Source organism: Chenopodium quinoa, unplaced genomic scaffold, assembly GCF_001683475.1.
Source record: "Chenopodium quinoa cultivar QQ74 unplaced genomic scaffold, ASM168347v1, whole genome shotgun sequence".
NCBI classification, from domain to species: Eukaryota; Viridiplantae; Streptophyta; class Magnoliopsida; order Caryophyllales; family Amaranthaceae; genus Chenopodium; species Chenopodium quinoa.
In genome coordinates, this window is record NW_018744996.1 from 2,187,574 (window position 1) to 2,213,930 (window position 26,357).

A 26,357-nucleotide genomic window follows, 5' to 3' on the forward strand; every position below is an offset into this window, starting at 1 on the left:
TAGTATTATATAATTATAAATTTTACAAAATTGCGGAGGATTACAATCTACCCCTCTTAAAAGGGCCTAATATTTTATAAAAATATGACCATTTTGAAATAATTCTAAACTTGCATTTTAGTAAGGGCCTAATTTTAAAAACTAGAACAGGGCCTCCAAAATGTTTAAGACGACCTTGTTTATATATGACAAAATCGCTCGTAAATTGGTGTAATTAATGTTTTTCAATCCTTGATATTTCCCTTTTTTGACTTCTTATACATAGGCATAAGGACTATTTTTTAATCATACTCCATATACTAATGTATTAAAATAAATACCGATTTAATTGTTTTTGAGTTAGTTTCATCCGTATATTAATGAATAAGTATATTAACTATCAAGTTATGCGTCGCTGAACATATGCCGAATATATAAGTCAATTGGTTGCAACTTTTGAGAAACATTAGGGTTACTTAAATGAGTATGATGCTCATTATAATCTTACGACAAGATAAGAAGACAAAAACAAGGAATTTTCATTAAATGAGATGGTTGGATGAGTAATTCAAGGAGAAAATACAAGTTTATCTTCGTGATAAACATAAATCGTTAATCTAGTGGTATTTTCGTAAATAAATTAACAAAATATCCAAGTCAGTATGACATTTTTGTAAATAAGTCAACATTTGTGGGACACGCATTTTAATAAAAGTTGTTAACTTATTTACGAAAATGCCATGCTGACTGGGATGTTTTGTTGATTTATATACGAAAATGTCATTAGATAAACAATTTTTGTTTATCACAAAGATCAACTGGGGCTCCCTCGTAATTCAAGAGCAAAACAAAGTGTTAATCTATATTTATATTCTATTATTAAAATAAATCAAGCCATCTTCTATAGTCTTCCATCGACAGCACCACCAAAGCCACCATCTGGTCCACCACCATCACATCCACCACCACTCGGAACCCATCACAGCCACCACCATCTCTCCGCCTTTCTCCGATCAAATCCACAAAAGCCTTCCTCTTCGTCCTCTTCTTCTTCCTCAACAATGGGCGCTTCGTGGCAAAATAAATAGACACCCTACTAGAATATAGTGTAAATTAGGGCCATATTAACCCCTTAGGAAAAGCCTTTCATTCACTGCGGTATTCTGAATTGTCATAGGCGGTGGCGGCATCGGTGTGCAGCGGATCGGGTGGAGGGGGAAGTGAGTTTATGGGTTAATGAAGGAAGAAAATGGTGAAAAATACAAAGTTGCCCCAATTACATAAATAAAATTACCCTAATACCCCTGATTTTATCAGATCGATAAACTTATATTTTCTGTGAGTGAAAATAGGAAGGTATTTATTCGGCCATCCTTTTTTCCCACCAAAACAAAACCCTCTTCCATTCGCCTCTCTTTTCCCAGTTCCCACCATGAAGCAAACTCCCACCTCCGGCGAACCCGAAACCCTAATGGACCTCACCGGATTCGATCCAACGGTCGACATCTCATCTCAACTGATGCAACGCTACTCATCTTCCTCCGCCCCACAACACCACCACCTCATCGCCACCGCCGCCGCCGTCAAATCCCTCCTTCTCGAAGAATCTCTCCCTCTCTCTCCTCTCTCCTACTTCGCCGCCGCCATTAACGAACTCTCCAGACCTCTAAACGACGCCGCTTCTGCCTCTGCTCTCGCCACTTTCCTCTCCATTGTTCTCTCGCTTGTTCCAGAAAGTTCCATTTCTTCCGAGAAAGCGGCGGAGGCTGCGATGATTTTGGTTACGGTTTTGGGGAGTGAGGAGAGAGAATTGATTGTTGGGTCTGCTTCTAGTGCTAGGTGTGTTGTTAAGTGTTTAGGGGTTTTGTTAGGGTTTTCCGATTTTGAGGATTGGAGTTCTGTTGATTTGCCCTTCCAAACTTTGCTTAATTGGTGCACTGATAAGCGCCCGAAGGTAATTCAATTTCGAGCTTTTAATTATCGCAATGTTTCGACTTTCAGGCTTGCATTGATATGTTGAAATCATTTATATGTTTATGTGATTGTATACGATAATTTGAGGTGGATTATTGCTTTTTAAACATTGCTCTTGACTATTGAGTGTTGTTTGGTTATGAAATTAATTAAAATATTTACGTCATTCAAGCATTTTTGAGGAGTGAAATGATTCAGTGAGTAATTACCGTCTTTTCTGGCATATTTAGAGGTATTGTTAGGTAAGAGGCGTTAAGGGTTTTATGAGGTGATAGTAAAGGAATTTGTAGGAGAAAAAACTATGTTTGATTGAAGCATTTTGTATAATGCCTGTCAATTACTTAATTGTAGATAGAATCTGTTGATTCTGTTCTCCGAACATATTGATGGCTAGTAGACATGATGGGGATGGGAGGAATTGCGTATTGTGTTGCCCTTTGCTTGATTGATTAAGTACATATGTATACTTAAGGATATAAAGTACACTGTTAATACAATATATACTTCCCAATGTACTTTACTTGATAAAAGATTATGCAAATATATCATAAATATTGTGTCGATACACTTGGAACCCCATGCCTTTGTCTGTCCACACCATAACTGTTAGCTAATGGTACCATCTCTGTAGCACGTTTAGGCCAGTTGCCCCTGCAAACGGGTACACGCATTTGCCCACTGTGAAATTACCCTTATTTAAGATTTAGGTTATGTTCTTGTCACCTTATTTTTCACTTAGTTAAGTTAGGTTTAGTTAAAATAAGTTCAGTCAAGTACAAGGGCAATAAATTCAAATACAATAAGTCTTATTAAGTAAAGTTCAGGTGAAGGAGAACACACTCGAATGGCTTCCACTGGGAGTAGGTTGTTAGGAGGAAAAACATTTGATTTGGTAATTGAAAATATGAAGGTTTCCTGATGGCCAGTGTTTGAAAAGGTGCGCCTAGACGTTGAGGCGCAAGGCGTTAGGGGTCATGCGCCTTTTGTGGTCTAGGTGAGGTGGTTTTGATGAGGCCCAGCTAAGTCTCGCCTCTTGGTGCGCCTAGGTGCATTAAGGCGCAGTTTAAGGAGCACCCCCTGAGCCTGAGGCGCACAAATATTTTTTCAGAATTTTTTTTACTGTTTATTATGTGCGCCTTACTTTAATGAGGCGCACATAGGCGTTCCTTAGGCGCCAGGAACTCCGAAACGCCTTGGTGCGCCTTGAGCCTTTGTATACAGTGCTGATGGCAGGTAGTTGTCTGTTTGCTATCAAGCTGTCAAGTTTGTTATTTTGGGAACTTATTAGCCATGCTAGCTAGCCCTGCTGTATTTTGCTCCTGAGTTTCCAATTGTTTCAATTCTTCTCCATGCTGGAGAACAATGGAGAAGATCAAGTGGAAACTGAAGGAGCTGCAATGGATCTGTAGATGGTTTTTTGTTGTAAAATTTGTAAAATATAGAACTTGACATGTGGATAATGTATTTAGTGTTCTGTTTCCATGAGTGATTGGAAATTTGGAAATTTTGTTGGTGCTAAGTTCTAATGGCATTGTTTTCCTCTTTTGCAGGTTAGAAAATGTGCTCTAGTGTACTTGGAGAATGCTCTTAAATCTTTTCAGTCTGAGACTGTGAAGAAAAAGGCGAGTGAATTAGTTATGTCTTTATTGGAAAGTTTTATGTCTATTGCGATCAAGTTGGGTGTGATACAAAGTGTGGATGGATCTGGAAGTGAGAGACAATGTGAAGCTGAGCAGTTGGACATCGTGCATGCGTTGAACATTGTGAGGGTTGCTATACCATATCTTTGTGGCGAAAGTAGTGAGAAAATCATTTTGAAATTAATCGAACTTCTTGATTCACGCTCTTCTACGTTTTTAAGGCCTGTTCTTAATGCTATTGAAGTATTCTTAGAAAAAGTTGAAGTTGGATTTAGTACGCAATTAGCTGGGAAAGTAATTGATGCCCTTTCGACATATGTATCTTCAGAAATGAAATCCAATGACAGCATCATTTCTGCAGCAAACTTACTGAAGATTACTCTTGACAAACTTCATGCACGAGACACTGGCAAATGGAATAAGAGTCTTCCTGTTGGAGTTAATGCCATTGCAGGTTGCCCTGCTGACCTTTTTGATATATTCTGACAGTGTTCTTAGGTTTACGCCTGCATAAATGATTTTAAGTAATCTTCTCAAGCAAAAAGCAGCAGTGTCTTGATCTTTGTTTGGGAGTTGTTTTTTACTCAGTATTCTCCCACATTATTAAAGTTTGTCAGCTATCATCCTTGTACAGTTTGATCTTACTTTTTCTATTTGCAAATTTTGATGAAACTTCAAGTTTTAGAGGTATGATTAACTGCTCTTTGTTCTTTTTCTTTTCTACTTTGACTGGCAGGGCTTCTTACACGTGAGGCTGATATTGCTTCAAAGTCTTCGAGCATTTTGAGGAAATTGATTGATGAACAATTGTCTGATGACATTAATTTCCAACTAGCTAATGTAGAGGAATCAAAAGCAATTGCATCAATTTGCTCAACCTTCATCAAATTGGTGGATTCTTTTGATGGGATTCCCAATGAACATACAATAGCCGTTCTATCTTTTCTTTTCCTCAAACTTGGTAAGCAGATTCAAAATCTATTGCTCTATGGTGGTTTGGTGCTGAATTCATTTCATGTTTTGTTCTTCAACTATTTTGAACATCAATTTCAACTGTAGTCTTACTTATTTGAATGTTAGATGATGTCTCATCTTGCTTGGTCCTTACAAAGTTAAAAAATTTGAATCTCTGTAGATCTGTTGTGTTACATTTGTATTGTTGAATGAGATTCAATGCCGTCACTATCTGTGTGAACTGTGGAATATGTGTTCTCTTGGTTTTTCACTCTCTTCCATGCTTTTGTCTCCACTGTGCCTCTTGTGAAATTCTCTCTTCTGCTACTTCTATAAAGCTCTTGGCTCACTGTTTCACTTAATTTGGAACTCCCGTAATTAAATTGATGGAGATAAAGCTCTGGTCTACAATGCTGATTTTGTGTTGATGCATGTGTTTAGGATGGTGTCGTGTTGAAGCTTATTTTTATTGGTATGCAAAAGAAAATAATTGGGATAGAAGAAGAGAGAGAAAGCAGTTTGAAAGAAGTTTAACTTTCTTCTGTTGAGTGTTGACTCCTTTAATATCTGGGTTTTATAGGCTTACAGATGTCTAGTGTGTCATCTGTAGATTACTTTAGGTTGGCAGTTATGGTTGATTGAAGCAAGCTGTCTGAAGAAATAATAAAATCAGTCAATACGTAGTGGATTGTAAGCCAATGGTCAAAATTAGATGTTTTGTACGAAGTAGTTTTGAAAAAAACACAACTTAAACTGGAATCAATTTTTCAATTTTAAATAGTTTGAAAACTGGAAATTAAAATGATATCAATCTTCTGGATTTTATCACTTTCCAGTTGAAATTAGAATGTAATTTGAGTTCTTATCGAGTTGACTTTGGTTAATTTTTACTTTGTACTCCGTACTAAGTATCTTGAATAACGTTGTTTTTAGGTGCATGCTGGACACCTTTGGTGCGCTTTAGAAAAATCATTGATACTTTCCATTCTGAAAGTTAGGACAGAGTCGTTAAGGGATCAATTTTCTTGAGACATGCTATGCTACATGAAAAACGTCCACGTTTTGATATCTCACTGAAATGTTTTGCAATGGACCGAGGTATCCCTGAAGTGGTCCTCACTTATTCAAGGAAGAAGGGAGGCACTAAGGCAAATGGCAATTGTCTTCTTGCAGCAGATTCGGAGTAGCCTAAACAACAGACCTCACCCAAGGAAACATCAATGACCTGGCAGCAGGGAATGAGGAAATGACAGCAGCACAAAAAGACAAATGAAGCAGCCGCTAGAATCATCTTAGGGATGTGTGATGTAAATATAAAAAGGGAAGATAGCATTGTATTAGGCAATCAATTTGAGGGAATATTATAGACTTGTGACCTAAAGTGGAGAGTTGTGGGCTAAACCCACTGTTTGTAAGAAACCTTTTTGCTTGAACATTAATCAAAGAATATTCTTTCTTTCCCAAATTTGCTTGTGTGTGTTTGCTTGATTGTGAACTTTGAATCCATTACAAGTGATATCAGAGCACATTGGTCATGGTGAATTCAACCACGCAGAGGCTCAATGCTCTAGAAGAGCGATTTACTGGAGTAGAGTAAAAAATAGCTTCTTTGGAAGAGAAACTTAATACTTAGGAGGAATTGGCGAGCATGGTAGTTTCCAACGCCGTGGCCGTTGGCGGAAGGGGTGGCTGAGGCGGCCTAAAAGGCTCTCGCCGAGCAGCTCTTTGCGGCCCTAGAAGTGAGTAACGAGAAGAACTAGAAGGACGTGTAGGATGTCGTCTCTTGCCTTAAGGGGCGAATTGACCGATTTCGATAGGGTCATGAAACTCAAGCAAACTTGGAGAGAAGGCAGATGGAGAAGTTTGGAGAGGAGATAAGGCGTTGGAAGACCCAAATGTGCGGTGACCTGCGCCAAACTTCGGAATTGTGGTGGCCGGAAATCTTGATAACGGAGAAGAGGAAGTTGTAGATGGAAGAACCTCAGGAGACACAAAGAGAGTAGGTTGATGGTGGGGGAGGCACTAATCGGAAGTATAGAAGATCAAAACTCCACTATTTGACGTGAACGACCTTGATGGGTGGATTCTCCGTAGCCACCAATAATTTAACTTTTTTATTGGTTGTGGGAGGTTGAGGAACTCAACGGTGGTTTCCTTAAGAGGGGGTTGCCTTGATATGGTTTCGGCGGCGCCCTGAGATTGGGTGGGGCAATCCGAAGAGAAGGGTGCTCCAACAGTTTTGGCTAACCAACGTGGGATCACTGCACGAACATTGGTTAGCCGTGAAACACACTTCCACAGTGGCGGCTGAATAGCGTTGGAAGTTTATTCCGGAAACCATCATGTTGGCCCACTTTATAAATAGACTAAATGTTGTCATCTAAGGCCGACATCAAGCTTTTTGGCCCATTCAACCTTTAACATGCCATGTTAGGTCACTAGAGTGGAGGAAACTGGATAGGTAACATAAAAAAATAATCTAGGTTTGGGTCTACGAAATCGGGTTCCTTTATTCAGCCTAACAAGATGTATGCTCGATCCTCATCTTATTTTACAAGTCCAATAGTTCGGGGCCTAGTAAAGGGGAGACAAAAGGGTTGAATCACAAGGATCTGTAAACCTAACTTGCAATATATCTTCTTCCTCAAGGGAATTTGGCGAAACTAAGAGGCCAAACTAAGAGGTTAACTGAGAAGGAGCTTTAGGAGAAAATAGAAAAAGGGCTCTGCTTTAGATGTGACGAGGGCTAAGCAAAAGTACTCGAAAAACTAAAACTCTAAAAACTCGATTTGTAACCGATTCGAAAATTATGGTATTTGATGTGATAACCATAACGGTTCGGGTATTCGATCTTGTTATCGGGTATCATTTTAAAGGTAACGATTACTCAATCCAATCCGATAAGCAATATATATATATTTTTTTCCTACTTAAATGTATTTATCCAAGATCTAAACACTTACATTAGTGCATAATCACTTAATAACTTGAATGATTAGTAATATTACTAGTAATTTGGTCAAGATCATATGGTATTGTTGATTTGTTGTTAATTAGTGTTGAATGATATCATAAAAACTAAATTATAAAGTTTAAATTTTTATTATTGGATATCATATCGGATATTCGATAACTGATCCGAAAATTCGGATACTTGAACTTATCGGTTTAGTTCATAGATATCTTCTTTGTGTTATTGGTTATTGGTTACCCGACTGATTAGTGTTAATGATTGGGGAACTCTAACGAGGGGTGGGGAATAGGGCATTGGTGCAGGAAGAAGGAACTTAGTGTGCTTCTAATTGGAGATGATAAAGAAGGGTTTGGCGACTCGGCGAGTAGAAGGAGGAAGAAGTGGTGATGGAAGAGGTTGGAACGCCGACAGAGGTATCCTTGTGCTCAGTGGTCTGGCTTTCGAATTCTCCCACCATGTTGAGGGGCACAATTGATCAAATTGGGTAGGTGGTGGTGGTGATGGTGGATCTCAGAGCCACACACAATTTCATCTCGACGAAGAGAGTGGAAGAGTTAAAGCTTTCCGTCATTGACTCCGGGAGTTTGAAGTGTCATTGAGGAATGGAGAGATGATTAAGGGTAGAGGAGTGTGTAGGGGGGTTCGAGTTATATTTTTAAGAGGTTGTGTGATCAAACGCGGATGTGATTTTAGGGATGCAGTGCTCGAGATGTTAGGTTCGATTGTCATGAATGGGCGAACTCATATTATGCAGTTTCAGGTGGCCGGAGTACTCGTTTCACTGGATGGGGACTCAACCTTAGAGAGTTTGCAGGTATTCCTTAAAGCCATGGTCCTCACTTATTGAAGGAAGAAGGGAGGCAAATGGCAACGGTCTTCTTGCAGCAAATTTAGAGCAGCCAAAACAACAGACCTCACCCAAGGGAAACATCAATGACCTGGCAGCAGGGAATGAGCAAATGATAGCTGCACAAAAAGACAAATGAAGCAGCCACTAGAATCATCTTACGGATGTGTGATGTAAATAAAAAAAGGGAAGTTAGCATTGTATTAGGTAGTCAATTTGTGTGTATTATAGACCGGTAACCTAAAGTTACCATAGGAGAGTTGTGGGCTAAAACCGCTGTTTGTTAGAAACCTTTTGGCTTGAACATTAATCAAACAATCAGTCTTTCTTCCCCAAATTTTGCTGTGTGTGTTTGCTTGATTGTGAACTGGTCTGTATACATTACTGGTCTGAATCATTCCCTTCTCTCTCCTCTCAAGCCATCGTCCTCAATTATCTGGAATTGAGAGTCTATCTCCCTTCATTGCTGAGACCTCCTGACCACCTTTTTCTCCCCAGATTTCCAATTCCCTGTTTTTGGATTCATACAAAATTGCCCTCTGCTGGCTGTATACTTCTGGTTGTCTGATCAATATGTTATTCGATAGAGGGCCAGTGCCCCTCAATAAGTGAGAGGGGAGATAGACAGAGGTACTTGATAGCCTTGACTAGGGATCCTGTAGTAGTATGTTGAGTACTAAATTCTGTAATATGTCGCATGGAAAATTGAAGCACAGACAGTCTATACGACTTTTTTGTAATTTAATTAACATTTTCTCATTATTTGAAAATTGACGTTTGTTCAGTCCGGTTTAAGTTTCCATTCCTGTTCTTGTATCCATTCTAGATTTCTAGGCAGAAGGCATGTATCTGTTTTATATTTTTAGTCACATCTCCAATGTTATTTTTCACTTGTTGGGAAAGACAGTGTCATTTTTTTTAATCATTAATCTGATGCAGCATCTTCTTGATTGGGTGTATTAATTTTTGTCACTTCTCTTTGTTTTAATAAGAACGTCAAACTTCATCTCTGTAAATATGTATAGCAATACAGGAGAGCTTACTGATAACTGATGATTGCTGATTTTTTTTGTGGATCATGCATACAGCATCAACTTTGATCTTGCACACTTACATATGCCTAATTCATGTGTCTATTTCTCACCTTTACTTTTACATACCTGACGAGCCATAATTTTCCTTTTCAAATTTAGGTCGCAATTCATTCTCACATATGAAGAGTATTATCCTTAAGTTGACAGAGATCTATACACATGTTGATGGCAGCAAGCAGAACACAGATCGTGTAAGAATCTTTGTCAGTGTCTGTGCGCTTGCAAGTGTGTCTATGCTCATGTTGTGGTGTCTGCATGTGTATACGATATTTGTGTGTGCTTCTCTTCTCTGTCTGTTTGTCTGTATTGATTTCAATGGGTATCTTTTAGTACTGAGTATGTTTGGACTTTTACTTTTTGAAAGACCAGTTAATGTTATTCATCGTTTCTCATCTGTATATTCTGCTATTGCTGATAATATGCAGGTCACCATTGACTCGACAAGTTCTTATTCTATGATTTATATCTTTAAAGCTCCGTATGGTTGTCAGTACTAAATGGTAGTTATGGGAATAATTTATAGTATAATTTTGAAAGAAAAGTGTCATCTTAATGTCCGGTAATGCAACTCTATCCCCAAACGGCCAAACTTGTGTTTTGCTTCATAAATTTCTATTAACACTTAATACAACTTGCTAAGTGGTGATGGATAAAAATGCAAATTTATGAAGAAATAGAGATACTTTAAGGTGGAATAGAGTTACCATGGGAATGACATAAGATTTTTGTACAAACTTACCTACAAATGCATTCCCATTACCACCTTTTCTTATCACTTATCAAACGGGCATGTCTATGTTTTAGAGAACCTTCTATAAAGAGTACATTGGAGATTGTAAAAGGGAAGTGATGCAATTTTTCAGTAATAGAGAAAGGATAATAAACCAAAAACTTATGGCCTTTTGTGACAAATGGACGGATGTAGCCAGAAAAAAGGTTCTAATGCGGGGAGTCACGTAATGGATGACATACTTACCAGGGTTTTGAAGAACGTCAATTCCAAAATCTGTACAGAAAGGCTGTTATGTAACAAAACGACTGAGCTTTGATTTCACAGCTCTGCCCATTTGTCAAATTTGTTTGGATTTACGCTGTCTACTTTACTGCAATCAAATATTTTATCTTCATTTACCTTTTTTTTTTTTTTCTACTTTTGCACTTGGTCGTCCTGGATTCATTCATAGTGAATGAATGTAATGTTTTTGCTCCATCTAACGGTCATGCACTCATGCCTCAATGTGATATTTGTCCATGCTTATCACATCCTTAGGCTTTTGTAGTGCACTTATTTTAACAAAATTGTATGGTAGATTGGTAGTTTTATAGATAATGCCTGGCTCTTAGCTCCTTTTGCACTCTGTTGCTTCATTTTGTTTTTTAACGTCTACTAGCTAACAAAAGGGGTTGGCTTTTTTTGCAGCTACAAATCTGTTTTGGCTGTGCTGTAGTTTCTATGGGAGCTGAAAATATTCTAAGCCTTGTACCAATTTCTTTTAATGTGGATAATTTAACATATGCAAACATGTGGATGTTGCCCATTTTAAAAAAGTATACCTGTGGGGCATCCCTCGGATATTTCACGGAGAATATTGTGCCCATCGCTCAGTCACTCCAAAAGGCTTCTCGCAAAGGTAAATTATGGCCTGTGTAATACTGTCATTCCTCTAAAATAATTTTGTTCTATTGTCCTCCTGTCAATGCTATGAGAATATTGGAGGGAGAAAAAGTGATGTGATTGCTAGTGATGGAATGTTTTCTTGCCTTTTGCAAATCACAAAAACCCATATGAAAGACCCTGCATTTTTTTAATACTCAGTTTTGGTTGTACCTGTAGAGGCATCTTCTGTTGGTTTTAAAATTGGAAAGATATTCCAAAAAGATAATTAATTAATAAAAGTACCCTTTCTTGAATTTTTGTATAAATTTTGTACTTCAGGAATATCAACACACTTTAGCTTTTAAAAGATTTATTAAATAATTTTAAATTTTGCAGTTTACCCATTGTAAGAGATTATTTTCAGAATTATAATAAATTAAAAATTCAAAGTATTTTTTTATGCTTCAGAATGAGAATTTTTTCAGAAAACTGCTGAACTTAAACTTAATGGCATTTATTTGTTATATTTTTGCTGCACATTTACTTTTATGTTTGACAATATATAACTTTTACCATTATTATATACTACCTCTGTTCTTTTTTGTTCTACTCACTTACTATAGATACGTAATTTAAGAAATGTTGCTATAATAAAAGAATGAAGTGAATTTATTATGATTTTTTTAAAAAATATTGCTGACTATAATTTTCAAGGCATGACACATCATCTTTCAACTGCAATTTCAAACATTAAAGTAAAATTGTTTTTACAATTTAGGACACCAAATTGAGATTGTGCAAAGCAAGAGTGACACTGCTTTGGTTTTCTTCTATGCATGAGGATGAGGCATTGGATCGTAAGGGATGGAGGAGGAAGATTTTTGTCGATGACTACACGAAATAATCAAATTTGGTTCATGTAGCCTTCTACTTATGGGATTAAGGCTTTGATTGATTGATTGATTGATTGAAAGAGTGACACTACTTTGGTTTTCTCCAATGAAATTTCTTATTTATAAAAAATCCTTTTCTTTGTTTCTCTTTCCTTGGGCTTCAATGACACTTTTTTTGAGGATATTGTTTTAGGATTGGTTAATAGGTAATTAGGGGTCAGGGTTAGATATCAATATATAGTAATAGTACTAGGAAGTATTCAGTTTTTCTTTACGTCTTTTATTAATTTTTTAGTTTATGGAACCGTTTCTAGTGAGAGCTGTTTTTCTATTCTGTTAATTACATGGTGAACCAGTTACCAATATCGTAACTTAAGATTGGTGCTTTTTCCAGTTAAAAAGTCAGAAATAGGACAAGATCTGCAGGCTCTTGGCCATGGTTTATGGGGTCTTTTACCTGCATTTTGTCGCCATCCAATTGATGTCAGCAAGAGTTTTCAATCCTTTGCGAAATTGATGCTCTTCCAGCTGAAGAAAAATGCATCCATGCGTGAAGATATTGCTGATGCCTTGCAGGTTCTAACATTTCCCAAATGTTTAAACATGGCCTATTTTGATTTCTTCTTTCTTGGTTTTATCAATAGTCACATCTTTGTGTAACCTTTTGATAATCTTCTTTGTGTAGGAGCTTGTTAGACAAAACAAGTGCTTTCCTAAATTTGATGCTGCTATTGTTGAACCTGTAAAGCACTCACCTGACTTTTCATTGGAAGATTATCTAATGGAGAAAAGAAAATCATTCTTTTATTCCAAGAAAACTGCTATAAAAAACATTAAGGCTTTGGCGTTGTATTCTTGTGAACTGCTTCTGGCTCTGATGACTGTTTTTCTTGATTCAAAACCTGCAAAGCGTACATCTCTGAAGGTATCTTTAAAATTATTAGCTTGTCACCATGTTTAATGTGATGATGGTTCATTGTTATTAATATATGTGTTTATCTATACACGTCTTCCTTTCAAATTCTCCACTAGTATAAAGTATTGTCTCTTTACCTCATGTTTACATATATGAGGTTTGGATTATGGCTGGTTTGGGACACATTGTTGACGACTGCGAGAGATGTAGATTTTCTCATAAGGTGCATTAAACAGTGCTGAAGCCAAAAGGGAGGGGGGTTTATGGTGGGTAACATGGGTCAATTGTTTACAAAATAATTAATGGTTTCAGAAATACACTGCCAAAATATCCATGCTATGAGATGATCAGGTTTTCATTCTTAGCAATCTAATATTGATTAGGATGTTGTGAAAAAGGTTTTGCTAACTGTCTTAAACCGTTTATTAAATCTTCATACAAAACCTTATTTGACTTTATTGGTGTTATAGAAAACCTCTATATATTATGCATTTTATGGTCACTAATTTCTCATACCACTGGTTTCAAATTCGCCCAGAAAGCTATCAGTTGCTTGGCCTCAATTTCTGATTCTTCTTCCACCAAGAAGATTTTTTTTTCGTCTCTGGAGAGGTTCCCAGTGGTGAAGACTGTTTCTGTATCTGAAGATTCTGATCCATCAAACTTATTACTTAGTGATGTGCCATCGGATTCAAGCTCTGTAGATGATAATTCACAGTGGTATGGGATCTCTGTTGTTGCCTTATGATTTTGAAAAGAAACTTGAATATTTTTACTTACACTTATTTAAGAGTGGTTTCAGTCTAAACTCTAAAGTTTGGTGCTGTGATAATGTTCCCTGTTCACTCTCATGATGTATGTCAATTAATTTCAACTTTGTGTAGGCCTTTGATACTGGATTTAGCTTCATCCATTGTGGAGGGAGCTGATGAGGATCTTGTCGGTCTGATCTTTAGATTGACAAAGCACGCGCTGCAGGTTTGTCTTGTTTTCTTCACATAGTTGACTTGTCCAACTTGTATGTATAGAGCTGACATATGTGTTCCTGTGACTTAGTCTGGTGATGACAAATGTATTGCTGAAGCTTATTATACTTTGAGCTGTATTCTAGAGGTTGGTGCTTATTTTTTAATTTTGGCAAAAGTAAGCTCTGAAAATTTGATATGTTTGTACTCATTTTCTACACGTTTTTATCTGGTTCAGGAACACCCTTGGTTCTGTTCTTTGAAAATGGATGAGCTTGTGGATCTTATAATTGGCTTGAAGTCTCCTGCTGATATTGCTTCTTTCAGCAATCGCCTAAGTTGTTTTCACTTATTGTTGGTCCATGCTTTAAAGGTGTAATTTTTTTTTTCCCTTTCTCTATATGCTTTACATTGCAGGAAAATTGACATGCTTATTTAATTAATAGTATTATGTTGTTGAATGTGAAGTGGAGTGGAGTGGAGTCGGAGGAAGAAGGGAAGAAGTAAGGGATAAACCCTCTCGAAGTTTAGTTTTTTTTTAATCTGCAAATTAGTCTATTTTAGTTGTGTTTGTGTGTGTGTGTGTGTGTGTGTGTGTGTGTTGTTATTTTGGAGTCTTGTGCTATTTATGTGCTGCAGAGGCAGTTCTGTACTGTTTGTGTGTCATGGTTCACTGTTAGTGCAAACTGTGGCATTACTAGTGTTTGGTAGCTTATCTGAAAACTTTAATGTGGATCTTTTCGGGGGGGGGGGGGGGGGGTGTGTCCTGCTTGTTTTTAACGCCAGTAATATGAAATCCGCTGTGCATGGAGGCTAATTTCATTTTGATAGCTTTGAGCATCTGTATGGATTAAACTGACTTTGAAATGATATTGACAATGAGGTATTCAATTTTGCAGAGCAATTCTGATGTGGAGAACACACAACCTTTTCAAATTTTAAATGAGATTATACTTGCTCTAAAAGATGTAAGTGCTAATCTCAGAATTAATCTGAATGTGCTCTTCTAATTTTCTCTACATCCTTTCACTTAGTAGCATTGTTGTGTAAAATAACTCTTATTTTGTGTTCTATTGTCCTCAGTCCAGAAAAGAGGCCAGGAAAATAGCTTATGACTTCTTGCTCAGAATAAGTTCTTGCTTAGTAGATTCATCTGCCGCAGATCCTGATGGTCCATACTACAAACTGATTACTATGGTAGGAACATTATTTCAAAGCTGACTTACTCTCTGTTTCTTACTGTTCTACCCATTTACTATAACACTAAATACTAAGGAGAAGAGAGAGGCAGGACCACCCATATGGGGTAATGCTACTTTTTGGATGAGATAAATAAAAATTAAGGTATCTAATTGTTGATATGAATGGGTCCCAGAATGTGAGCTCTGAGAGGATAGGATATGAAAAAACTCTTCCCAGAGAAAAAAGGAGGAAAGTAATTTAGCAAAAAAAAAAAAAAAAAAAAAAAAAAAAAAAAAAAAAAAAAAAAAAGAAGAAGAAGAAGATGATTATGGAAAGTGGGTAGAACAAAAAGAACTAGACAAGTACTAATAGAAATATTCTATTTTCCATAATGCTAGGCTAGTAGGCTGTACTATGTTGAACAGGATTGTGGCTTGTAAATTTCTGATTGATTTGATATCCTTTGTGCACTTGGATTGTTCTAAAGTGTTAATTTCATGTATGTGTTTCTAGTATACTTCGGTAATGACTAATATATTGTTACCGCAAAATGACTAGGTTATGGGGTATCTCTCTGGCCCATCACCTCATGTTACAAGTGCAGCCATCGCTGCATTGTCTATGTTTGTATTCAAGGAACCGGAGCTCTGTGTGAAAATTCCAAATGTAGTTTCCTCTGTTGTATCTTTGCTACAGACTAAAGCTGTGGAAACTATCAAGGTTAGTACACTAGAAAATGTTGTGGTTATCTGGTAGCCCATTGCCCATTATCTTGGATGATCATTCTTGGCTGTTACCCGTGCAGGCTGTTTTAGGCTTTATCAAAGTATTGGTTTCATCTCTAGAAGCAAAAGACATGCATAATTTTTTACCAGCTATTGTTGATGGAGTTCTCCCATGGTCATCTATCTCAAGACATCATTTCAGATCAAAAGTAACTATTCGTTGAACATGACTTATAATTTGCTTGTTGATGTGAATGCACAATTTCATGTGATATTCTTCGTTTTTATGATTACTAGGTTACTGTGATACTAGAGATCATAATACGAAAGTGTGGCTTTCCTACAATTAAGTCTGTGACTCCTGAAAGATACCAGTCATTCGTGAGAAAAGTTTCTCAGGTATGAATGCATGATCTCTTACTTTTGCATCTGCATTAATGGTAAGTATTGCCCTCTTCATGTTTCCCTGTTGACAAATTCAGAATCGTCATGGGAACACAAACTCCAAGGAAGCTGATTCAGCTGATGCGAAGCCACAACTATCAAATATTCAGACAAACGGGTTTGGATTCGTAGTTTTTTTTTTTTTTTTTTTTTTTTTTTTTTTTTTTTTTTAATCTTTAATGCTATATATATTCCTTATTATTTGCTGCTTCTTCATCCTTCAGGTCAAAGAAGAGGTCATATAACGAGGCAAATGACAATGGAAGAGATTCAAAATTGCCGAGGAACCATAGGAGGAAACATATGCAAGATTTTCAGTCTGCCGGAGGCTCTAGGAGAGCTGATGTGGGAGCTGATAGAAAGACCAATCAATTTAAGCGTAATAATTCTAAAACAGGTCAAAATCAAAAAGGACAGAAATTCGATCGAGCCTCTGGCAGTATTCAAAAGAGACCTGGACCAACGAATGGCCATACCGGAAGATTTGGCCGAAAGTCATAATCATGCAGGTGTTGGCAAAGTTTTGAAAATATAGCTGACAAAACATAAGCGAAATAGAACAGTGAATACACAGCTTCAGTTGAGTACACACCTGCCCTTGTAAAACAGGGTGACTCGTTAATGAAGTTCATCTCGCAAAAGGTAAGATGCGTAAGATTGTCGATCAGAAAACAACCCACTTTATAGGTAGGGTTGTTTGAATAGCTTCTGAAACTGTTAAGCACAGCTACAATATAGTTGGCTTGTAAAATTTTGATTGAGAAAGGTTTAACCTTCTTAAATGAAATCGATCTTCGTATGCATTAGCTGCAGCTTTGAGACTTTAAGTGGTGTAGATAGTCTTGATACTTCTCGTTGGATTCATTAACTATTAGGAGCTGCATAGGAAGAACAATAAACTGTGATTTATGAGGCTTAAAAGTTTTGCTTGGCGTGTTTTATGTTTAATAATGATTAGGGTTGTCAAAAGCTGACACAACACGATAACCCGATACGAACCCGACACGAAATAAGCGGGTTTGGGTCAAGAATTCTCGACCCGTTTAAGTAATTGGATCGACATGAACCAAACATGAAATTAAACGGGTTAGGTTTGGGTGGAAATTTTCAACCCGAAACCGACACGCATAACCTAATTATATTAATGGTTTGAATGTCAATTCGTTAACCAGAATTCGACATGCTTAACTTGTTTATTGAAGTAGTTAAAATAATGAATTTTCTTGTGCCAATCTTACTAACCCTTCTAACTACATAATTTGGTAGTATAAAAACTTTAGTAAAAACTTTTAGCGGGGCAATACTTTTGGTTTGGGCGGACAAATCTTACTACTCTTTCACTTTAAAGTCTTATATAGTTTTGACTTACCCTTAGTCACCCACCCTTAATTCTTACTCTTTTTTAATTTTAAATATGAATATTAATTAGTTTATTAAGTACTAAACTATATAATGTATCGTATGAATTAATAAAGTAAGTGGGTAAAAGGTTACACGACTAACTCATTTAATAAACGGGTTAGGTTTGGGTCAAGGATTTTCAACCCGTTTAATAAATGGGTTAGGTTTGGGTCAAGGGTTTATCAACCCATTTAATGTTGACACGAACACGAACCCGACACGACACAACCCGTTTGACAGCTCTAATAATGATAAGAGTATATGTAAAATATCCAATTCTATTTTAACTATCGTTAACCATGGCATTAATATGGCTTATTGTGATTCTATACATTGATGGTATTGTTCATTTGCTCTAATCACTTTTGTCTGATGAGCAACAGGTTTGTATCATAAATTTCTTATGTCCTTTTTGTGGCATTGAGTTATGTCTCAGGAATTGTTGTCACTCACACCTCTTCTTATGTGATTCTCTTTAGTAAAAATAGGATAATAAATTTTAAGGCTTGCATGCACTTCAGCACTTGTACGGTTCAATCTTAGTGTTGATACATACCCTCTTGTATCTTACTCACTTTATACTGTATTTAGGTGTTTTACAAAGTCTCACTTTTATGTTGTTCGTCTAATTTGCAAATTATGCATGATTCTATGGAGCCTCATTTCAATGCAATGAAGCACATCATGCGATGTGGTCATGTACTGTTTATCATGGTTTGCATTTATGTCCATTTGCTTTGACACGATTGATCACTTATATGTTCATTTATGTCCATTTGCTTTGACAGCCATTCTAACTATTGACTATTATTGTTTCCTTGGTGATGATTTGATTTTATGGATATCAAAGCGTTAAGTTGCTTTCTCATGATCTTAGTGTTGGGATAATTGGGATTAGATTCTTAGTAGCCCACAGATTTTGAAAAGAGGCAAAGAATCAATTAAAGAATACAAAAATTGACTTACACAAAATAAGGAAAGAGCTAAGAAAGGAAAGATGCATGGTCAAAGATATCAAAGAATATTCAATAGAATTCTAGCTCATTAATCAAGGATTTGATTGGACCAATCAAGGAATCAACGAATCAATCAAAGACCTTATGAAATCAAACAAAACTGCAAAATCAATCAATTAAAACTATTTCAAGAAACGAATCACTTGATTAATGAAATCTGATCCACGCAACTATACAAACCAAGTATTGACAATACAAACTCAAGTCACCTTCCAAGCCTTTTTGATGGATATTTTTCTTTTTTAGTTAACAACTTTATCTATCTCTGTCATATCACATAGATCCAATTTTTTCATTCACTTAATCTCTGTAATGCTTACATCCATCCACGCCCTAACTGGTACAAGTTAAAATTCATCCTTGCCCACCACCCATTTGGTTATCCATATCCATTCCAAACCCACCCCAGCACCCACAGGTTCGTACAAATGTACAATACTTACATCCATCATTCCATCCCCACCCGAATTGGTACAAGCTAAAAGCATCCCTGCTCCACCACCCATTTGACTATCCATACTCGCTCCAAACCCGCTAGCTGCTACATTTTTCCACCAAAAAAATTAATATAGTACCACATACTACTTATGTTAACAACAATAATTGTACATATGTGCCACTACCATACATTCATTAATATGACTATAATCCCCCTAACTATAGTGATTAAATTGGGTGTATGAGAAGAGGGGCGGCTGCCAGGATGAGTGGGTACATGGCGGGTCTAGTGTAAAATTCATATTTGACCTATTACCCATGACGGGTATAATTTTTATCCCCATCTCACTCCATATCTAGCCAAACCGCCCCTTAGATGAAGATGAGGTAGGTCTCTTATTTAACCAGCCCCAATTAACATTCCTAGATGGAAGTCATGGACTCATGGAGCCATGGGACATAGACTTTATCCGATCCACTTACAGTCTTACACCCATACTAAAATTTGTCAAAATAAATACTGGTAGTAAACCGTTGGCAATTTTTGGCAAAACCCCAATAGAAGAGTGGGAAGGTTTATCTCTTCATTCACATTTCCCACCATTTCTTCACAACCTTTTCTGCAACATCTTCCCTTAACCACTGCGTCTCTTCTTCTCTGACGCTCATTCTAATGACAGCAATAACTTCTCAATTTCAATCTTCATTAAACTTCACCCAACAATTACACCCCAATCATCATCATCAATCTTACTCAAATCCCATAAAATCCACCATTTACCCAACAAAACCCACCTCCCAAACTCCCAAAAAAATCAAAACTTTACCTTTGAAAACAAATTCTGATGGCAAGAAATCCACAAAAAACCCAGGAAAATGGGAGAGAAAGAAGCAAGGCTATGTAGATTATGACAAAGGAGAACATCATGTGAGCGAGCACGTGAGTGGTTTGAGGAAGGATGATATTCCTAGAAGGTACAGGATTAAGGTGCAAGCAGATAAGTTTCAGAAGGATTGGTCTATTACTCAGGTGGTTCAGAAGATTTTGGCTTTAAATACTGGGGATGATATTGAGGGTATTTTGAATCATTGGGTTGGCAGGTTTGCTAGGAAGAATTATCCTGTTCTAATTCAGGTAAATTCTCCTTAATATTATTATTATTGCTAGTATTTTTATTTTTAATTTTTATAGTGAAAATTTATGTGAATGTGTGTCAAAGAGGATTTTCTATGTGGGGGTTTTCTAGGGTGTTTAATAAGCCATGGAAGGTAGTAGTGATGGAGACGGGATGCGAGCCGAGGTCTTGGGTAAGGCCTCTTGCAATTTTAACCAATTAAGCTAGTTGACATCCACTATGTGGGTTTCAAGGGTGTAGGTAAATGCTGTGGCTTTTGTTGGGTAATTTCAAGAAACTTTTGTGCTAAATGCATTTTAAAAAATATTATGCAAACTGGCAGTTTGGCTGCTTTTGGTTATTTTTGTTGATAATGATGATGATGATAGGGATGAGTGGCATTGTTGGTCAATGAGTTTGTGATTGTAATATTTGCTTGGGGTAAATTTGAGGACATTATTACATGTAGATGAAAACTTGATGAATTTAGAAGTTGGAAGTATAAAACCTTGGTATTTTGAAGGTAGCTCTCCACTTACATTTGAAGTTAATTCAAAACAATTGACAAAAATATAGCAAGCCTTTGAGTTGACTCTAGGGTTCCTAACCTTTATGATCCTTCAAACTATTGAAAATGTGCTCTTATCTGTGTTGTAACTGTTGTTCAATGGCCTATGGAGTTAGAATCTCCCAATTAATTTAATGAAAGGGTTTTCTCCATTAAATCCATGTCTAACAGTTCGAGATGCGTGAAATTGTCCTGTCCAAGTTCTAACATTTCCATCTTTGGCTATTCTTGAGAAACCGTAGTCTGCACGTTTAGAGCATGCTTGGATTGAGGGAAATGTATTACTAGGGTAATAAAAGTCAAACTAAGCAAAATGAAAGTAAATAGGGAAGGAGAAGATAGTGATGGTGTGCTTGTAAGAAAAATTATGTAGTGATGGTGAGGTATGAGGTGAAGGAAAGAGGCTCATTTTGGGGGTAATAGTTACACTAGGGGGAGGGTGTGTAACTATTACCCTCATTATGAGGGTAATAATTCCCCCATCTCTCTCTTTTCCTCATGGAACAACTACCTTATGTCATTTGTAAACACCATAGCTCCTACAACAACACCTCTTGTTACTTATATTTTTTCAAGTTTGACTTTTATTACCCCCTTAATGTATTACTCCCAATCCAAGCATGCCCTTAATGATATTAATTACACCTAGCTTGAAGGGTTTTTTCCCCCCTCCTAGGTTAGATTTGAGTGCTAAAGCTGTCCAGCATCATATGTTAAGAAATTGTCAATTGTTGCTTATGTTCTAATGCCAAGTATCATTGAACATTTTGAAGGTTCCAGGAATTTGTTCCTTTTTGTTTTTTTCTATGTGCTCATTGCTTGCACATTTCCACCATGGAATTCCACAACCGCCCCCCCCCCCCCCCCAAGGAAAAAAAAGGCGTAGTTTTTTTTGGATGAATATAAATAGTTTATTTACATTTTCCAGGTTTTCTGTTTTCATCCCAATTTGGCCTAAATCGTTTTTTCAGGAAATGAACTTATTGGGTTAACCTGTTCTGCTAAGTGATGGTCTTCCATGGAACTGGTATAAACTTTCAGTTATTCATTCCTTTTCTTGCTTCTGTTTCTCGTGAACCCTGACCAATGCTTAATCGAAGCTTTCAATGATTCTAGTTTTGCTCCCCCATAAAACATTTTCTTTTTGATGAATTTATGAGCATTTTTGTATTCTAAAATGATCAAGACTTGAAGAATATTAATTTGTACCCTTTTTCTTTCTTACTTTTCTCTTTACTTCTTTGGAACTTGGTAGTCTAGGTTTTGTGACCTGTGAACCAGATTGTTGAGTAGGTAAGTTGCATTTTCACAATGGACTTAAAATCTGATATCTGATTGTAGGAGTTGACTCAGTTGGGTTCTATTGAGCATGCAATTCATGTCTTCAGTTGGATGAAAAATCAGAAGAATTATTGTGCACGGAATGACATATACAATATGATGATCAGATTACATGCCAGGCAAAATAATGTAGATCAGGCTCGTGGCTTATTTTTTGAGATGCAAAAGTGGAAGTAAGTTCAAATGTGATCCATCAGAAGTTCTTATTGTATCATTCTTTGGTTGCTAGATGCATCTCATAAGCGATGGTTCTAATTTCAAATTACAAGATAACATACTTGCATTGCAAAAGTATGTTTGATTGCTTAATGTATATATTTTTTTTCCAGGTGCAAGCCAGATGCTGAAACCTATAATGCTCTCATCAATGCCCATGGTAGAGCTGGTCAATGGCGTTGGGCTACAAATATTATGGAAGATATGCTTCGTGCAGCTGTATGTAATTGTATAATTTTGCTTAGTTGTTTACGGAGGATTGGGGGGGGGGGGGGGATTTTCCCATGATTGTTTGTGTTCTATTACCATCTTTAGTAGATGACCATGGAAATTATATTGTTCTACATGCCTATTCCTTTCCAGCCTTTTAAGTTACTTTCAGGTTTTTTGCATATACAATAAGTACCTTGCCATATCTTATATCTGAGTATGAGTTTGGACTGAATTTAATGCAATATTACAGATTCCTCCAAGTCGATCAACATATAATAACTTGATCAATGCGTGTGGATCTTGTGGAAATTGGAGAGAGGCTCTTAAAATCTGCAAACAAATGACTGATAATGGAGTTGGGCCTGACTTGGTAACACACAACATCATTTTGTCTTCCTATAAAACCGGTGCTCAATATTCTAAAGCTTTGTCCTATTTTGAACTTATGAAAGGGACAAATATACGCCCTGACACTACAACTCTTAACATCGTAATATACTGCCTGGCAAAACTTGGTCATTATGAGGAAGCTGTTGGTGTTTTAAAATCTATGAGAGAGAAGAAATCTGAGTGTCGCCCTGATGTAGTAACATTTACTAGCATCATGCATATGTACTCCGTTTGTGGGGAATTTGAGAATTGCAAGGCTGTGTTTCACATAATGCTTGGTGAGGGTCTTAAACCCAATATTGTGGCTTACAACACTCTGTTGGGTGCATATGCCTCTCAAGGAATGAGTGAAGAAGCGCTGAAAGTGTTCAATGAGATGAAGCAATATGGTATTCGTCCAGATGTTGTGTCTTACACTTCTCTACTTAATGCCTATGGAAGGTCACAAAAACCGAAAAAGGCAAAGGAAGCATTTGACTTGATGAAGAAACATTGCTTGAAGCCAAATATCATTAGTTATAATGCACTTATTGATGCTTATGGTTCAAATGGTTGTTTAGCTGAGGCAGTGGAAGTATTGCGTGAAATGGAAAGAGAAGGTATTCAGCCTAACGTTGTCTCAATATCTACTCTTCTGGCAGCATGTGGTCACTGTTATGAGAAGGTAGTAATCGATTCAGTACTTTCAGCAGCTGAGAAGCGAGGCATTGAGTTAAATTTAGTTGCTTATAGCACAGCAATTGGAAGCTATATGAATGTTGGAGAATTTGACAAGGCATTATCTCTGTTTAAAGCTATGAGGGAAAAGAATGTGAAACCAGACTCTGGCATATACAATGTGCTGATAAGTGGTTGTTGTAAGGTGTCAAAGTATGATCAGGCTATTAATTTTCTTAACGAAATGACAGATTTGAACATTCCTGTCACCAAGGAGGTGTACTCCTCTGCTATCAGTGCCTATAGTAAGCAGGCAAGGGCCTACACATTATCTTTTGTTTTCTTTTAATTTGTATGGATGAAGCTGACTCCTCTTCTGCCTCCTCTCTGTGTTTGTCTCAGGGACGATTGGCAGAGGCAGATTCTATGTTTACTAGAATGAAAACAGCTGGTTGTCAACCTGATGTCATTACATATACAAAAATGATTCACGCCTATAGTGAAGCTGGTAAGGTTGAAACATGGAGCTCTGACATTCTTGTACCTCTTCTGGAGGGATTTGATATCTAAAGAGAGAATGGATTTTAACTGCAGAGAAGTGGGACAAAGCATGTGCAATTTTTCAGGAGATGGAGGCAAATGATATCCAACCTGATGTTGTCGCCTGTTCAGCTTTGATGAGGGCATTCAATAAAGGAAGTCAACCAGCTAAAGTTCTTATCTTACTGGAGTATATGAAAGAAAAAAACCTTCCACTTAGTAATGCCGTGCACTTTGAAGTCTTATCTGCCTGTAGCTTGTAAGTTTAGACAATTACTGGCAGCATATTGTTTGTTCTTGCACTATTTAATCATTGCTTGTCCGTTTTACTTCTGTATGTTATTTATTCGCTTCGGGCTCTCTTCAGTCACTAACATTTTAAATAAAATTGATTTATCGTCCTAAACTGTGTTTAATATCTTTAATAAAACAAGAGTGCTATTTTACTACTTTTTTTATTTCAAGTTCTGATTTACAATAAAATTGGCTGAAATGATGTGGCAGACTAATGTTTTATTTCCGCATGCCCTTACATTTATTAATTGGGGCATGAGTGTTGTACTTTGTTATATTGGGCTCATTAAGCAAAATGTATGCGTTTGGATTCATGATCCTGTGCATGTTTGTTTCTTTTCAACTCATGCAAGCTCATTGTAATCGTTTGGGTTTTTTCTTACTACTTGTTGACATCTGATTAGGACCTATATGACATTTGATGATTGCATGGTTGTAATGGTGCTGTGATGATATATCCTTTCTGTGATCTTTTTTCTAATTTTTTTAATGGCAAATACACAGACCAAATGTGTTGCTTTCACAAGGAAATAAAAGTGCTAGACACTGGTAGCTCAAATATCTCTATGTGCAGTAGATTTTATATTCCTGGTGCTCTTTGTTTAACTTCAGAACTTTGTTGCTCTGTTTGAAGGCTTCGGGATTGTGAAACGGCAATCAATCTGATTAATGTGATGGAACCTACATTCCTTAAAATCTCTACTGGTTTTCTGAATCACCTGTTGCAATTTCTTGGAAAATCTGGGAAAATGGAGGCAATGATGAAGGTAATCCAAATTTCTGCACAGGCCTTTTGGATTCTGAATTCTGACTAGTGCTTACAGTTGTTATGTATCTTCAACCATGCAGTTGTTTCTTAAGATAGTAGCATCAGGTTCAGAGATCAACTTTTCTACCTATTCAACCTTGTTGAAAAATCTTCTGGCGGCTGGAAATTGGAGAAAGTACGTTGAGGTAATTTGTTAATCAGTATTAGGCTGCTCATCTACAGTTCTTAATCCACTATCATGAGTGACAATCCCAGATAAGATTCCTCTTTTCTGTGAAAAATCATTAAAATTGAAGTTGCCAAAATTTCAGTGTTTTGCTACAGTCCTACTGGTAACCAAAAGAAGCAAGCCAGCTTCAGTAGTGGTAGTAGCTTCAAAGGGATTGGTAGTATGTCTCTTCTGAAAATTAATAAAATTGTAGATAAACTCATTTAAATCTTAAGAAAAAATCTTGTAATAGTTGTATCATGTCTTCCATTTATTCCTTTTATATTTAGATCTAATAAAATTTTGCAAAATGTCTGAATCACATTGCAGGTTTTGCAATGGATGGAAGAAGCAGGACTTCAACCTTCAGTTGCAATGTACCGGGATGTGTTGTACTTTGCTCAAAGAAGCGGTGGCTCTGACCTTGCTGCAGTCATTCAAGAGCGTATAGGTAAGTCTTCTCAGGAGATTCCCCCTTTATTTTAAACGTTAGCTATTTGTTTTATATGTTCAAACTGAACTTAAAATTTATGCCAGATTCCTTGAAAAGTAGGCCTCAAAACCTGGCTTCACGAAACCAGGTGTGCAGTTCGTCACTTTCAGCATCAGAGTTGACAGAGGAATGTGAACTTCATCCCCAAATAGCAACATAAATCTGTGCAATTTGTTCAAAGTTATAGTACGAAAGACTGAAGGATATGCTCAGTTTAGGTCAATTTTGTATATTGGTCAATATTGTATATTGGTTTTACCTGTGTCACTGTCATATATTCCAAGTCTGTAGGCTGCTCGCGTTTTTCCATCATATGGATCTTTTAGTAAATATTTGTAATTATAGATCTTTTTGTAAATTTTTTTGATTATGGCTGCAATATATCTTTCCTCTTATTTTTCAGGGAAATTGCAGTTGACAAGACTAGTAGAAATACAAAAACTAATCCGAAACAAAAGTCTTGACTTGCCCCGAATCATGCTTAATATTGACCAAAACTGAAATTAATGTGACC

General features: G+C 36.8%; 2 protein-coding genes across 3 annotated transcripts; both read left to right on the forward strand.

Moving 5' to 3' along the window:
* Window positions 1-823: 823 nt before the first annotated feature.
* Window positions 824-17,132, forward strand: LOC110707293 (RRP12-like protein). The gene is made up of 18 exons (XM_021885310.1): window positions 824-1,933; window positions 3,504-4,047; window positions 4,330-4,554; window positions 9,562-9,653; window positions 10,883-11,093; window positions 12,347-12,528; window positions 12,638-12,877; window positions 13,407-13,588; window positions 13,753-13,846; window positions 13,925-13,981; window positions 14,072-14,206; window positions 14,733-14,801; window positions 14,917-15,030; window positions 15,574-15,735; window positions 15,821-15,949; window positions 16,038-16,139; window positions 16,223-16,302; window positions 16,409-17,132. The coding sequence occupies exons 1-18, from the start codon at window positions 1,412-1,414 to the stop codon at window positions 16,683-16,685; spliced, it is 3,417 nt and encodes a 1,138-aa protein (XP_021741002.1). The 5' UTR covers window positions 824-1,411; the 3' UTR covers window positions 16,686-17,132.
* Window positions 17,133-19,508: 2,376 nt separating this feature from the next.
* Window positions 19,509-26,285, forward strand: LOC110707294 (pentatricopeptide repeat-containing protein At2g41720-like). 2 transcript variants are annotated; one of them, XM_021885312.1, is made up of 10 exons: window positions 19,509-20,174; window positions 22,064-22,236; window positions 22,393-22,498; window positions 22,743-23,852; window positions 23,942-24,047; window positions 24,134-24,338; window positions 25,008-25,140; window positions 25,223-25,327; window positions 25,681-25,801; window positions 25,904-26,285. In XM_021885312.1, exons 1-10 carry the CDS (start codon window positions 19,713-19,715, stop codon window positions 25,963-25,965), a joined length of 2,583 nt encoding a protein of 860 aa, XP_021741004.1. In that variant the 5' UTR covers window positions 19,509-19,712; the 3' UTR covers window positions 25,966-26,285. The 2 variants fall into 2 exon arrangements, with proteins under 2 accessions (XP_021741004.1, XP_021741003.1); XM_021885311.1 differs by having other exon boundaries at window positions 19,511-20,174; window positions 25,888-26,284.
* The last annotated feature ends 72 nt before the right edge of the window (window positions 26,286-26,357 follow it).

Bases quoted from the DNA above. Each gene is read 5' to 3' on its own strand.
- LOC110707293 (XM_021885310.1), top strand. From the start codon at position 1,412: ATGAAGCAAACTCCCACCTCCGGCGAACCCGAAACCCTAATGGACCTC. The intron at 13,982-14,071 runs GTTGGTGCTTAT...TATCTGGTTCAG, and splicing joins CTTTGAGCTGTATTCTAGAG to GAACACCCTTGGTTCTGTTC. The intron at 15,736-15,820 runs GTTAGTACACTA...TTACCCGTGCAG, and splicing joins AAGCTGTGGAAACTATCAAG to GCTGTTTTAGGCTTTATCAA.
- LOC110707294 (XM_021885311.1), top strand. From the start codon at position 19,713: ATGACAGCAATAACTTCTCAATTTCAATCTTCATTAAACTTCACCCAA. The intron at 20,175-22,063 runs GTAAATTCTCCT...ATCTGATTGTAG, and splicing joins ATTATCCTGTTCTAATTCAG to GAGTTGACTCAGTTGGGTTC. The intron at 24,339-25,007 runs GTAAGTTTAGAC...CTCTGTTTGAAG, and splicing joins GTCTTATCTGCCTGTAGCTT to GCTTCGGGATTGTGAAACGG.